General features: G+C 51.8%; 2 protein-coding genes across 4 annotated transcripts in view; one reads left to right on the forward strand and one right to left on the reverse strand.

Annotated features, from left to right (window-relative positions):
• TMEM266 (transmembrane protein 266) overlaps positions 1–10,592 on the forward strand; it is a 62,801-nt gene extending 52,209 nt beyond the window's left edge. For both annotated transcript variants that reach the window (XM_026110191.2, XM_026110192.2), the window contains 2 exons: positions 8,636–8,686; positions 9,551–10,592. In XM_026110191.2, coding sequence (XP_025965976.2) covers positions 8,636–8,686; positions 9,551–10,143 — 644 coding nt within the window. In that variant the 3' untranslated portion in view covers positions 10,144–10,592. The remainder of the gene's footprint in view (positions 1–8,635; positions 8,687–9,550) is intronic.
• A 1,630-nt stretch (positions 10,593–12,222) lies between these two features.
• Positions 12,223–15,100, reverse strand: part of ETFA (electron transfer flavoprotein subunit alpha) — a 34,537-nt gene continuing 31,659 nt past the window's right edge. Inside the window, exons 11-12 of one of the 2 annotated variants that reach the window (XM_064517558.1) lie at positions 13,174–13,254; positions 12,223–12,333 (exon numbers count right to left, since the gene is read on the reverse strand). In XM_064517558.1, the coding sequence (XP_064373628.1) occupies positions 12,295–12,333; positions 13,174–13,254 (120 nt within the window). In that variant the 3' untranslated portion in view covers positions 12,223–12,294. Of the gene's footprint in view, positions 12,334–13,173; positions 15,099–15,100 lie in introns of those variants that run through there. The other variant, XM_064517560.1, reaches the window with a different exon arrangement.

Consider the following 15,100-nt stretch of genomic DNA (forward strand, 5'->3'; position numbering starts at 1 on the left):
ACTTTCTTTGAATGAAGCTTTTATCTGTCTTGCCAATAAATAGATCTCCAGAGCGGACCAACATGGAGGCTAAAACATGGGCGTCAGCGTGCAGGTCAAGGGGTGCCCTCCCTTACGGACACCAGGAAAGATGTTGGCCTCAAGAGAAGGGCAGGACTCTGGGAGCCAGAAACCCCAGGCAGAGCTGTGACTTTGGCTGCACTGTGAGCACTTGGCTTAGCTTCCCTGCCTCAGTTTCTCCGGCGCGACATGAATGATGGTGCCACTCACAGACTTTAAAGCAGCGCTGTGAGGCTCAGCTGGTTTGTAACGAGCTGCGGCTGAAAGCTGCTGCCTGTGAACACCACATTGCTAATGATTTTCAGGACCGTTGTGGTCAGCCTTTCACTAAGAGCAAGGGAAAGATGCTAAGTGCTGTCTCCTTTCTTCTGCCCAGAGATGGTTTGATGACATAATGGCAAAAATCATCCTATCTGCTCATCTCGAAATTGTAAAGGGAGTTCTTTTCTCTTGCTGAGTTCTTGCCTCTGCGTAACTGGTTGTGGTCAGAATAACATCTACTGTTTTCTGCTCCTGCACAAATCATTTTTAGGGTTTAGGATACAAAGTTCCAGGCTTTGGGAAATGTCAGGTTCACAATGCCCCATGTAACCATTAATGCTTCCTCTGAAAATTTATTATTTGTTAATCTCTCCCATAATATATGAATTACAGTCCCTAGTGGAAATTCCACATTTTCCTGCATATATCATTTCAGTTTTTGAAATTCTACAGTACTGCCATAGTTTAATATTAATATGCCACCCTTATATTCATTTGAGCAAGAACTGGATCCCAGCTCTGTTACTTTCCATCACAGAAGGGTTATTTTAGTCAAATTTCTGTTTTTATGGGATTGGCAGCAAGTGGTTTGCTTTGGGGGACTGCTACAATTTACGATTGTGCGTGGAGAAAAGTAAAGTTTGCTTTGTCCACAGGTACCCACTGTTTTGTAAGTGAAGAAAATGGGATATTGGGAGGGGAATATGAAAAATTATGGCGCTTCAAACGGTTTCTATTAAGTTATTTGTAAACTGCCTGAGAAGGTGCTGGCATGGATTTTATCAGTTGGTGCTTGCAAGGCTGTCTGAGCTGGTTGAAGACTTTTGGTTTTTCAACTCTACGCCAGTTCCTTTGGTGATCATCTGTTAGTGCTCTGAAGAGAGCTGTGTTACTGCAGAGCAATAGATAAAGAGTAGTTTATAGTTATTTTCAAATGTTGAAAAGTATCTACTTTGAAGCCTACTCTTGGAAATGGTTATATCTTAAGTGCACATGCTTCCTAGTTAAACTCCATGAACCCCATGGGGAGGCAAGGATTTGGCTTCTCTGTAGGTGTCTAGTCCAGGCTTCCTGGTGATCATCCAGGCAGGAATCGTAGGAATTAATTGTTAATTAAACCTTAAGGTGTAATTAGGCTCTTGAATTTCATATTCACTGAATGGGAAGGGTAGAAACTCATCTCACTTCCAGAAGTGGCAAACATTGTAGTCATGTGTGTGAGGTTCAAGTCCTCTTCCGTCATTCATGCACAGAGGTGTAAAGACCCCGCTGACAGGTAGGGGAACCCAGAACCGGCACGGTTTCCACTGTTCAAGCATGCAATCCCTTCGTAATAACCCCTTGCAGAAACTGATGATGCGCCGTGTGAAAGCAGTGAGCAGAGAGGCTCTTTTGGCCTCTGCTGCCATCAGAACCCCACTCCAACACTCGCTTTCCTAAAGTATTAGAAACCTTTTCCTAATTCCCAATCTGTACTTGCTCATTGCCATCTTATAACAATTTCTTCTTGAGCCCTTTAGCTTAAATTGTTCCTCTGTTCCCTGGTGTTTACTCTGAGATTTGTTGCTTTGATGGTAGCTTCAGTCTTGGTTTTTCTAAACTCAACAAACAGGCCCTTCTTTTACAGAGACAGACCCAAGTTTCTCTCTGTTTGCTCCAAGCTGACTCACACATTAGATCAGATGTGGATTTGCAGATCCTCATTTGCAGAGAACAAGGTTGGAAAGAGTGTTCAGAGGTCGCCCAGGCCATCCTGTGCCCAAAACCATCAGCCGTGACTGTGCAGACACCTTGCATCTCAGCCTTGCTCGAGGCAGCGCGCAGTGCTCTTGCAGGATGATCCGCTAAAGCGAGGGCCAGACCCATCCAATGTGTTGTCATTTAAGGATTTTGGTTTTCTGTCCTGGCAGCATCTGCTGATAGCGGAGGCTGTTCTGTGTCCCAGGATTTCCTTCAACAGGGCAACCCCCACCTCGGGTAGATTTCTTTCTTAGAGCCAGGCAGGGTCTGTTGCTCTGTGCTTTCTCTGCACGCTAACTCGGACAGTCCCCCGCAGGGTGGGTGCCCTGGCGGCATCTCACGTGCCCTCGCAGCCCCCAAGCCTCTGCAGGGACCAGGGATCTGTGTGAATGGAAAGGCGTGTGAGCGCTGCAGCTTGCGCTATTGTGGCAGTCCGCCTTCATCCGAAAAGTGGGAGAAGCCTCCTGGGAAGTGCCAGCCTGCTGCTCATATCTCCTGTTGGCACGGGCTTTCCGTGTTGCCGGAGGGTAAGGGAGAGAGATCTTCCTGTGCCAGCAAGGCAGAGGCAGCACAGTCCTGCTTGGCTCGTCTTGCTCCAGCCCAGGAAGCAGCACAGCACAGCTTAGAGATCACATGTGTGCCTTAATAAATGAAGTTATAAGTGAGAAGTGACTTCTGCACAGACTGCTGAGGAGGAGAAGAGGTCAGGCCTGGCTGAGAACTTGGTGATGGTGGAAGTCAGCTGGTCAGGGTGGAGAGATCTGAAATGCCAGCGCTTGCATGGCAGTCCCCAGGGGGGATCTCCCTGGGAAGGTCACAGCTTCGTCGGGGACTTTTCCCCCGTGCATCGCCAGTCTGCTCTCAGAAACGCATTACATATGGCCTTTTCTGCGTACTACGGCACGATGCTAGGGCTGCGCTCTTCTCGTGCAAACTTGCGTTGCGGCAGTGTCATGGACCAGTGTCAGAGCAGCGTAGCTCCCATCATTGCTCTTATTTTTAGAAGTGTTTAGGGGGCAATAGCCTGATCTTACAACTTGTGCCTTGAAAAGCCTTTCTGCTCAGAGTGTGTCTCAGTGGCTTTCATCGCAGAGTGTATTTTATCCTACTTTTTTCCCAAAAGGCTTCTAAATGGTAGTGGTACTTTGAGGAAAAGCTGCTGGTGTCAGATAGCAGTGATGGGGATAGATGATCTGCTTCGTTAGAAGCCTTCTAGTAAAGATTGCTTTGCAGAGGAGAGGCATGGTGAGCCAGTGTTACTCTGCTCAGAGGGCTCCCTCCTGTCCTCAGTGGGAGACCGCACAGCAGAAAGAATAACCCTCCCGTTCAGAAAATCCAGCTGTGAGAGACAGAAGGCAGTACAATCAATGGCAGTAAAAACACAAAGTAAAATGCTTCCACAGGGAGCTATTTCAAAAAAGTGACTTTTTTAAGGCCTTTAATCGTAAAGATGTGCAAATGGTGTTTATTGTATGCAGAGGTTTTGCAGACTCGTTCACTGAAGTCATTGGTGAAACAATTAAAGGTCACCGTTGAGGGATTATAGACCGAAAGAGAGGTCTGCCTTGGGGGGAATATCATTCATGCGTTTCGCCTAATTTATTATGTTTTTACAGGGCCGGGAAAGAGAGATTATAATGTTGTCTCTTGGGTCAGATGAGATCGTATGGGACCGTACTCCAAATAGTTTATTATTCCCTGCACTGTTTTAGCTTATATTCTGAATCTTGCAGGAAAAGAACAGGCAGATAATTTGAAAGCCTTTATCAAACAAAATATAGTAGCTGTCAGACAGATTCTGACCAAGAGCCCCACATTGTTTCAATAACCGTGCCTCGGATAGTGGGCTGAGGGGCAGCCTTATCTCCCCATCCTGAATATGACTTTCCTGCGTTCATGGCCTTGCAGAAGGCAGGAGTGGGTACAGTGTTGGGGAAGGCTGTTTGGTTGTGAGGCCTCTGACCAAGCTTCCCGGCCCTACATCCCGTTCTGGCCAGTGAAAAGCCCTGATCCTGTTGGAGTCAGTCTGCTGTCCTGGCCTTAAACTGCTAGAGCTCATCATCCATAGGCATTTTCCAAAGGTTGACGTTTCCAGGGGAAATGAAAGGGGAGTGCTTTTTTTTCTGTTTACTGCCAGTAGCTTATTTTACTGTAAATACCGTTTGTGCATATGTATGGCTAAGGACTTTTAAAAGAAAAGATCCTCTTTGTGGAAAAGGAAGTACAGGTGACATTGCTGTTTGTTTGAGGAGTTGGATGAATTTCAAGGCAAGGAGGAAAAAAAGTCTTCTGGATCCTGGAAATTCCAACTTGTCGGAGGTATGAAAAAAATCTGTTTAAAAAAACCCAGGAAAATATGAAGGATGAAGTATTCCTTAAGACAATTGCCTTTCTCTAGCTGAAGCTAAAGCTCACTGAAAGCAGAAAATACTGTGTACAATTTAAATAATATAAGCAGTCTGCCCCTCTTGCGAAAGCTGGTCTCCCCTGCTTACTCATATCAGCATCCTGCGTGCCATCAGCCGCAAATGGATTTGTACTCTTGATCCCGTCTGACTGCGCGTACTGAGCAGCGGGGACTTCATCTCACCGTAAATCACCGTCAGCTACAAAGCAGGGCTCCATGCTGATGTGCAGCACTGCACTTTTTCTCCGTGTATGCAATTAATATGCAGAAATAGTTGCTTTCAGTTGTATATTTGTGGCATTTTCTTTATATTCCTTGCTTTCAGCAGTTAAGAATACAGTCAGAGATATCTGCAATTTTTTATAACCTTTTATGTCCAAAGCCGCTGAGGCTCCCGTATGACAAAGACGAGTTTGTTAATTGTCAGTTTGCTTTAATGTAATCACGGAGAAACTTAATCTGTAGTTGAAATATTTATCCTGCTGCTGTCTTTCCATTGCTCTTCTTTGCTTTTTATTCATAAGAAACTTTTCAGGGTAAAAATATAGGTATTTTTTATATTTTATAGACACACACACACATATATAGGTATATAGATACATGTATGTGTGTGTATAAAATTTTTAGCAAGGCCAAACAGTGGTGTTGAGAAGGCTGTCACATAGTGACACGAAAGCAGCCAGCTCCGAGTCTTGCGTGCAGGCGGTCGCACACGGCCAGGAGAGCTGGGAGTCTTCCTCACCACGCGCAGGTGTCCGAGCGCCGGCGTGTTGGGATTTCCTTTTCGGGTGTTTAGCGTTGGCCCCTGCCGAGATAATGAGTAGTCGATGTCTCTCTGGTTTGAAAACAACTTAATGATTTGAAAGCAGGTCACCGATGCGCTCTGTTGGTTGCTACGGAGATGGCCAAGGCAGTAACGGCGTGCAGTCCTAAAGGAGGTTTGATCTGAGCGTTGCTTTAAGGTATGGAAAACAGGCATATAACTTTTCTGGGTTGCTTTTTTTCCCTCCGTGCAAAGGATCCTGGCACCTGGGGCAGGTTTTAATGAGAGCCAAAGGAGACGAGAGTCTCCCAGTGTCCCATTAACTGCACTGAGCGTGGCCACGTGCTTTGCCGGGTGAGAATGAGGGGTGGCCCCGTGCACGCAGCGTGCCTTCGTCCAGGCCTCAGCTGTAGCCTTTTTCCTCTTTTCTCTACTTAGAAACAGACTCTGAATTAAATGTGATGAAAACACATCACCAAAAATATATATATGCAGGTATATTCTGTGTATAGCTAAAGGTTCCCTCCCAGAGCAAGAACCTGTGTCTGTAGTGGTAGGTTTGGTGGCATTTAGAGTGTAAATTATGTATGATTGAAATGAAGTGTATTTTAGTAGCAGATAGCTGAAAAGCCTTGCAATGTACTCCTCATCCAGCGGCATTGCCTTGAGCTACTCCGAGGCCTCTTTTTTAAACTCAGGCATTAGCACAAAGCACACCTCTGACTGCAGGCATTTAAAGATCAACAAGGGCCAAAAAAGCTTTTAAGATCCAATGAAACCAGGCAGACAACCCTGTTCCCTTTCAGTGTCAGGTTAGATTGCCTTCTTACGAGTGCAGCTATTTCAGGTACAGAGTGCTTGGTGGTTTGGGTCTTGTTGTGTGTAGAGAGTGTTCCCCGGAAAACATCTGTTTCTTTCACCTGCAAACCACAATGTGCTGTGAAAAGGCAGGACTGTAGCCACAGAGGCCCAGGGGGATGAAGGAAATCTGGCTCAAAGGGATGAGCATGGTTTGCTGGAACACGGTATCAAAAAGAGCACTTAAAAGGAGAGGATGCTTTTAGAGCACACGATACACCACGAGTTGGGCAGGTCAGGCTGCCTGCGAGCTCACCCTGCTTCCTGGCCTGCTGCTCTTGTTTTCTTAATAGTAATAGTCGCGTTCTGCTCAGAGTTGGGACAAAAAGAGTTTATTTTCCTTTTTCAGGGACTGTAAAAGTCCCGTTTTTCTGTAAGGAAACTGGAAAGCCCTCCGCCATCCGCTGCATCCAGAATGTGCCGTCTCCAGCGGCCCCTCCGCGGGAGCGCAGCCGCCGCTTCCCCTTGGTGGTGACCGCTTCCATCTTACCCCGTCGACGTTCAGGTGCGGCTCTCATGTACGTGTTACGAGTGCAGGGCCTCGACTTGCAGAAATCCTTATAGCATATTTGAAGCTAACAGATAATGTACTATTAAGTAATACACTATATATCACGTATATATGTAATAATATTACAGCAACCAAGTAGCTGTCTTTATTCCTTCTGAAGGAAAAATGAAGCGTTGCTTTAGAAATATGGAAGTACACGTTGAAACTACACCGATTTACAACAGCTAGCGAGGTGGCGTGTCCGCTCTGTGGCTGGTTTCCCGGAGCAGGACTTGCGCTGAGTTCGAGTGCCATTTCCATTGGTTTTGTGAACTCCTGTGTGGCTTTAGGGATGCTGTCATCCAGGACAGAAGCAGCAAAGTTCGAGCGGCTCTTCTGGGAGCAGACTGGTCTTTTGTCCCCACTTCTTTTAGTCCCCCGTGTTTCGTGGTAGCAAGTTAGAAACACCAAAAGGAAAGAAAGAGTCCAGGCGCATCAGCGAGGGTTAAGTCACTGCCGCTCAGCATGGCAACGGACTGGGTTTGAAGTGGGGGCTGCAAGCGAAAATGAGGCGCAGCGCAGGGCCGCTCGGATCAAGCACTGAAAGACAACGCAGGTACCCTAAAGGAGAGGTAAGAGCTGCCCTTCCAGCCCCCCTCCCCGGAAACGCTTCCCCGGAAGGCGAGGCCTGCTGCAGGCTCCGGCGGTCTCGCTGGCGTGTGGCCGGCAGCGACCAGCGGTGCGTGAGGGGGGAGCGCGGCTCTGGTCGGCAGCTCTGCGGAGCCGTTCCCCTTGCACCGTGTGCTGTGGAGCCGTTCCCCTTGCACCGTGTGCTCGTGAGGAAGGCGGCAACGCGGGGCTGTAGCTGCAGCGTCAGGAATAGGGCTGCCTCTTTGGCACCCTCGGTTCAATCTGCCGGGATTCGTGCAAGCTCAGGCGGATCTGCTGTGGGAGGGGAGGGCGCTGCTGGCCAGGGAAAGGCCCGTGTGAAGCTCGTCTTCACGAGTGCTGAGGGGAAGGACCTGATCCGCCCCATGTCAGTCTCTGGAAAGACTGTGGAACGTGTTTTCTTAGGAACCATTTTGAGGCACACGAAGGACAGGAAGGCGATTGGGAATAGTCAATTTTACCGAGGGCAAATTGTGCCTGACCAGCCTTGACTGCCTCTGTGACCAGCTGACTGATTACGTGGACGAGCGGCGTAACGTACTGTCATTTTGGGGAAGATTTTTGACACTGTCTCCCGTTCTTGTCTGGGGGCTGAGCAGGTCCAGGCGACGAATGGGCTGCTAGGTTGCTGGAAAACGGCTGGACTGTCGGGCTTGAAGGGTGGCAGTCGCTAGCGTGGTGGCCAGCTGCTGGCCACGTCCCGCAGAGTGCCCAGGGAACTGGAGCATGCAAAGGGTGAATTTCAGATGTATGGTTTCAAGCAAATCATGTCACAGCCATACAGTATTTGCAGAGCATTTTTGTAAGGTTTATAGGACAGCTGTGCTCACGGCCACACGGATATCAGGGACGCTGTAGTCTGCCGAGGTGAGCACCCAAGGCACTTCGTGTCCCTTGAGTCTCCATTCCTCAAGCCAAGCCCTCTGGGCCATTTTAAATGGATGGCTGCTGTTCACCGAGAGTGGTGTCTTGTATTGACAGGAATTACCAAATGACCAAACAGCTCATGTCACTTAAATTATTCCATTCTTTAGCTGCAAAGAGAAATCCAGGAATTTAGATCGCAAGGGCCATGTCGTGTCCATCTGGAAGGCCACCTTTGCAGGCCCCACTCCCAGTGCGGGCTCGTGAAGAAACGCAGCAAATGGTCAGCCCCATTTTGGCTAATTCCTGTCAACCACCCGTGTATGCTGGAGCCACGGGGCGGATGGGGCACGTGGCCTGTGCCTCCAAATCATGCCAGGGCTCCCCACCTCACAGTACACGTTATAAAAGGCTCAAGCGGTTCTCTGGGCATACAGGACACAGGAGAGCATTTCACAGGGTAGGATTTCAACCATTTAATCAAATAAATGGTCTTCTAATGGCTGTCTTCTTATTTTTCCAGAGGATGACATGAATAATTACATCAGTCGATACTATAACGAGCCCAGCAGCGGTAAGTGTCCCTTAAAAATGTAGGGATAAACTGAATTTTGGCTGGGGCTGTGTTGCACTGCGTGCTGTAAACCAAGCGAGACCGAACAAAGCACTAGGTCTGTCCTGGAGAGGAAAGCCACCGTGGCAGGTTGCTTTTCTCCATGGACATTTGTATCGAGCCAGAAATTCTCCAGAGGTTAAAGGGCCCCGAGGTTGCTCCTACTGGAGTCGCTCATAGTGGTCTGAAGATCCCGGAGCGGTTAATTCCCCCTCGCTAGGCTGTCCAGGCTACGGAGTGGTTCAAATGGACCTGGGAGTGGAAAGTATGGACAAAATAAATGAGTGGAAAGTAAGTGGGGAGTTAGCTTAGCTCAGCACCAGGCTGGGAACCTTTCAGAAGGGTTAAACTGGGCGACAAGAAACCTCAGTGGCAGCAGAGCTGAGGGCAGACCCCGTGGTGGCTCCAAGGGCTCATGGCCGGCGAGCTGAAATGGGCAGGCCCCGGTCCCGTGTCCTCGGCAAGGGGCGGTGTGTGTGGCGGAAACGCGCTGGGCAGCTTGCCGGGGGCTCGCCCCAGAGCTTGCTGACAGAGCCTGCGGTTTCTGGGTGGGAATTGTATAGGCACAGTTTGAAACGTCAATGGAAGTAGGGTGTATGTGTATATAAATGGAGATAGAGATAGCTATAGGTAGAGATGCACATGCACAATAGCACGAGAGGAAGAGGGGCAATGGTTTTTGGAAACGGGAATATTTCAGTAGGGAAAGCAGCTGTGACAAGTGCCCCACTCACTGAATGCTGGTTTGGGCGCAGTCATGGCTCCGGCTACATTTTTATGTGTGTCTCTCTGTGTCTCTCTGTCTCTGCCGTACGGCCCGGGCAGACAGTGGCGTTCCCGAAGCAGCCATCTGCGTGGTCACCACAGCCGCAATCGACGTCCACCGCCCCAACATCTCCTCCGACCTGTTCACAGTGGAGGTGCCGATGAGGCTGGGCAGCACCGGGACGTCCGCCAGCATCACGTCGGGCAGCGCCTCCAGGTCGACGGCCAGCTCGGGCACCCGGGCCCGCAGCGAGAGCAGCCAGACGCTGGGCTCCTCCCCGGACTGCAGCACGGCCTGCGAGGAGGCCCCGGAGGCCGGCCCCGGCCCGCAGGGCGACCTCGCGCCCGCCCGGCAGCGGGTGGCCCGGGCCGTGGTGCAGGAGCTGCTCTCGTCCCTGTCGGAGGAGGCCTGCTTGGCGCAGAAGGGGCTGGATCCTGTCAACCTGAAGCTGCCCAGCCCGGCAGGCTCAGCCAGGGCCAGCCCCAGCCTGGGCCACCGGCTCAGCGTGCTCAACCGGAGGAACCAGGAGAGCCTTGATGTCTTCCAGCTCAAGCCGCTCATCGAGTGCCCGCAGGGCGCCCCGGTCATCGACGAGAAGTTCGGGGCGCTGGGGCCCCCGGAGCCGCGGCTGGGCAGGGTGCCCGAGGCATAGGCTGCCGGGCTCCCCCGGCCAGAGCCTGCTTGGGGACACGGGGATGGACTTGGGGGGGGGGGGGCGCTTGACCCCTGCCGCTGCCACCAGCTCAGGGCCAGGCTGGACCCATGGCACCTGGGGGCAGTGGACCCACCAGCAGCCCCAGGGTCAGGCCAGACCCACGGCACCCGGGACACTACGGACCCACCAGCAGCCCCACGGCACCCAGGGGCAGCACAGACCTGCCACCAGCCTGGGGCCAGGGCAGATCTATGGTACCTGGGGGCACTACGGACCTGCCAGCAGCCTGGGATCAGCACAGCCCCAGGGCCTGCCCCCCCCTCCCCCCCCCGGGGCAGAGGCACCCAGAGCCTGGGGCCCTTGGGGGCAGGCAGCTGGGGGGGACCCATGGGGGCTGGGCGAGCATGGTGGGGGCCATGGTGCTGGGGAATAAAGAATGGCAGAGATGTCAGTGTGCTGTCCTTCCTTCTTCCCCCCTCGCTGCCCTTCCTCCATCTATTCCTTTCTCCCTCACTTCCTTCTTCACTCCCTCCTTTCTTCCCTCTTTGCCTTCTTCCCTCTATTCTATCTCCTGTTTTCTTGCTCCCATCTTTACCTCTTTTCTTTCTTCTTCTACTCCTCCTTCCTCTTCTCTTTGCCCCTTTCTCTTCCCTTCTTCTGCTCTTCCTCCCTTCATTTCCTTTTTCCCTGCTCCCTTCCTTCCCTCTTCCCTTTCTTCCACCCGTCCCTTTTTTCCCTTCCTCTTCCCTTCTACCACCTTTTCTGCCTTCCTCCCTTTCTTCCCATGCCACCTGCTCTTCCCTCCATCATGCCTTCTCTATCCTTCCTCCCCTTTCTTCCCCTTATCCTTCCTCCCTCCTTCTCCTAACCCTTCCTTCCATTCATCTTTCCTCCCTCCCTTCTTCCCAATTCTTCTCCCTTCCCTTTCTTCCTCACTTGCTTCCTTTCTCCCTTTCTCCATCTCTTCCTTCTTCACTCCCTTTCTTCCCTCTTTGCCTTCTTCCCTCTATTCCATCTACTTCCTTGCTCCCATCTTTACCTCTTTTCTTCCTTCTAATCCCCCTTCTTCTTCCCTCCTCCTGCTCTTCCTCCCTTCATTTCTTCTTTCCCTGCTCCCTCCCTTTCTTCCTTCCTTTCACCATTCCCTCCTTGCCTCCTCCCTTTTTTCCCTTCCTTTCTTCCAGCCTTTCTTCCTTTTCCTCCTTCCTCCCTTCCATTTACCCTCCTCCATCCCTTCCTTGCCATCTTCCTCCCTTTCTCCTCCCCACCCTTTCTTCCATCTTCCCTTTCTCCCCTTTCCTTCCTTCCTCCCCATCCTTCTCCCTTTCCTCCTCCATTTTTTCCTCTTCCCTCCTTCCCCTTCTTTGTTCCTTTTCTCCCTTCCCTTCCCTCCTTTCCTGCCTTCCTCCCTCTATTCCTTCCTGTTTTCCTTCCTTTCTCCCTCTTCCCTTACTCCATTCCCTACTTCCTTTTCTCCTTTCCTTTCTCCTGCCTTCCTCCTCCTATTCCTTCCTACTGTCCTTCCTTTCTCCCTCCCCTACTTCCTTTTCTCCCTCCCTCCCTTTTCCCTCCTCCTTCCCATCCTTCCTTACCTCCTTCCCTTCATTCTGTTCTTTCCTCCTGTCCTCCCTTCCCTCCTTCCCTTCCTTTCTTTCCCTTCTCTTCCCTCCTTCCTGTTTCCTTCTTCCACTCTTCCTCTTCTTCCCTCAGTGCTGTTTCTCTGTCCCTTCCTACTTTCTCTTCCTTCCTCCTGCCTCTTCTCTCCCTCTTGCCTCTTTCACTCCTTTTCTCCCTTCTGCCTCTATTCTCTCCCTTCCTTCCTCTCTTTGCTCCCTTCTGCCTCTCCTCTCTCTTCTTTCCTCTCTTCCCTCCCTCCCTCCTTCCTTCCTTCTTCCTTGCCCCATCCTTTCTTCCACCGTTCCTTCCCTCCTTTTCCCTCCTACCTTTCTCCTCGTGCATCCAAGGGCTCTCCTCCACGCAAAGCCCATGACTGACATTGCAAAGGGGGACGTGCTGTGCAGGGCGGCATTACCAGCCGTGGCCACCTGCACCAAAAAGCCCCACGTGCACCAGCGCTCCAGCGTAAGTCTTTATTGCCCATGGCCCCCGCCCCATTTCCCCCGCTGCAACACAGGCGCCAGCACTGGCTCACTTCTTCTTCAGGAGCTCTGTCATCTCCGGCACCACCTGCAACCACCAGCACAGGGTTAGTGTGTGCTCTCCACACGTGCTCCCTGCCCTTCCCCAAAACCGCTCCATGTGGTGCACCCGAGCTCTTGCCCTCCCTTTACTACCCCCCCCCCCCGGCCCAGCACACCACTCCAGGGGCTGTGGGTCACCCCAGCTCACAGCACTCTTCCCCACTTCCCTCCTGCTGAATACAGCCGCTTAATTATTTAAGAGCGCTACATTTCCATTAGGTGGAAATAATGCATTCGTACAAAATTTATTAAGGAAATTGTCTACATGGTGTTTCTTCAGAATGCGACTTTGCCTCTGGCTTGGGGAAAGGGCCGTGCTTACGCCAAGGCAGCGGGCATTAGTTCAGGAATGGCATTAAGTGCTGGCAGCGGCTCTGCCCACCCCTCGCCACAGCCACGCTACACATGCACCCACCACGTGTGTGTTTGCGCTCACAGGCGCCCACACATGAGCCGGCGGCACTTGGGCACGGGCCAATGCACAGTGCTGCTGTCCGGGGGGCACCTGCACGTGCTTCGTGGGCACCGGTACGGCAGCCTGCCCAGGCAAAAAATGAGCCCACCTTCTGCTGCAGTCTACATGGAGTGCCAGCGCCGAGCTTTCATGCGTCATAAGGCTTAAGAATGCATGTAAGCACCTCTGTGCAGTTATTTGTCCCAAAAATGGTTCAAATTCAGGAAATTAGGATAAAGGCACAAGCTCGCTCTCTCTCACACACACACACACGCACACGCACACGCACACGCACACCCCTCTACCTCTGACCCCACCCCCACCCCCCCCAGCTGCCCTGGGTAGCCCGCGCGGCACCATGGCCGCCCTCACCTTGAACAGGTCTGCCACCAGCCCGAAGTCGGCCACTTGGAAAATGGGCGCATCGGGATCCTTGTTAATAGCCACGATGGTCTGCAAGGGACACCAGCGGCCCACGTCAGTATGCGGCGGTTAATGTAGAGGGTGGCTTACAGAGGCAGGCCTCAGCCAGGAAACGTACACGGGCTCACCTAGCCACTGGGAGCAGCGACCACACACTCTTTTCCTTTCCACCTCAAAAAAAACAACCCCCCCCCCCCAGCCAAAAAAAACACACCCCAAAAAACAACAACAAAAAAACCCAAACCATCAAGGACATAGCCAAAACTGAGCCAAGCATTCATAACACTAATGAAAACATCAATTTCTCAAAAGGGCCGTTCCCTGCTCATAGCATAGCTCAGGCCTGGCCTAGCCTTCCATGCGGAAAAGTATGTGGTTTTGTTTTTTTTTTTTTTTTTTGGGGGGGGGGGCACCCTACGACAAAGCATTAGCTGCAAGAGCGAAGTCATAACATTACAGAAATAAATCAGAGCTAGCATTCAAGGAAAAATAAAGCCATGCCTAAAGGCCCCTGTAATTACTATGGGCTATGTAATTTATTTTATCACGCAGTAGGAAAAAAAAAAATGCATGTGCTCTAAATCCCAACACAGCAGCCACAAAAATGCCTGTCTTGATTTTAGCTCTTCCATACAGGTAAATCATACCATTTCGTGAACACCTGCAAGAGCTGCCAGCAAAATACCTGTGGGTGTCCACATCAAAGGCCAAAACAGGCTGAGGAGAGGGCCATAAAGGCCCAAAAAAATGCAGTAACAGCTCATAAAACAGGCCTTGCACCACGCAGGCATAAACCACCGTGCTCCAGTACTGTCTTTGCGCCTAATTGCTGCCGCTTTGTGCGCTGATTTGCGGCACCACGATGCCTCAGCAAAGCCCTAACCCGCTGGTTACCTCGGTCACTCGTCTGCCATTCCCAAGAAGCCACCGGTCACGTTTCTGTTTTACTCACGCCACACAATTGATGGTTTGGTAGCATATGTCTAGTGGCAATAACTCAAATAAGTTAGCAAATCCTGTGTTTTCAAGCCCACAGAAATGTTTTCTCTTCACAGGTTATTTGTATGCTGTGACTCCCCGTAAGGACCAGCATCGATGTAAGGGGGACGGACCTACAGCAGTGCCCTGCTGCTGCCCTCTCCGCCGCCTCCGAGCCACGAGCTACACCCGGTCCAGCCACACCGCTGAAACAGTGTCCCCAGCGTCTTTTTTTGCTTTTATTTCAGCTGCCCCGTTTGCAAACGCAAGCCTCCTACCGCCGTCGCTGCAGCCCAGAAAGTGAAATCCAGGCTGCGAGGCCTCCAGGTAGTAACTCGGTGAAACCGCCCTCCGTGAGGGCCCTACGCGCTCACCCGGCAGCGCACCGGCGGGCACCAAGCCGCCCGCGCTCTCCCTGAGGCTGCGGGACCGCCCCGAGGGAGGCCGAACGAGCGGCCGCCTCTCTCTGCGGCACAACAGGCGCCCGCTCCCGCCCCAGAAACGCCCTGCGAGAGGCGGACGGCCGTCGGAGGGTGTCCAGGCCTCTGCTCCGGGCTGGCGCAGGCGGGGCGAGCGCGGTCCTGCTCGCGTGCACCCCATGAAGGACGCCTTCAGCCAGCAGCACAGCTCACGCGCCCTCTCGGGGCTCCCCGTAGGGCGCCCTAAGAAACGCCGTCATCTGTCACGGTCACAAGAACAAGCAGCACCACTTGCCTGAAAAACCCCAATCCTCAGCTTGACTCCGGCAGCCTAATTCTTCCTCTAACTGTCTCCATTAACTACAGCAACTTTTTAATAAGACCTGGTTCTCCACCTCATCGTCTGACCGAGACTTCCAGTGGTAAGGAACAAAAGCGTGACCTTGCCCACAGCACAACTTCTACAAGTTACATCTCCT

This window comes from Dromaius novaehollandiae, chromosome 10 (assembly GCF_036370855.1).
Source record: "Dromaius novaehollandiae isolate bDroNov1 chromosome 10, bDroNov1.hap1, whole genome shotgun sequence".
Taxonomy (NCBI): domain Eukaryota; kingdom Metazoa; phylum Chordata; class Aves; order Casuariiformes; family Dromaiidae; genus Dromaius; species Dromaius novaehollandiae.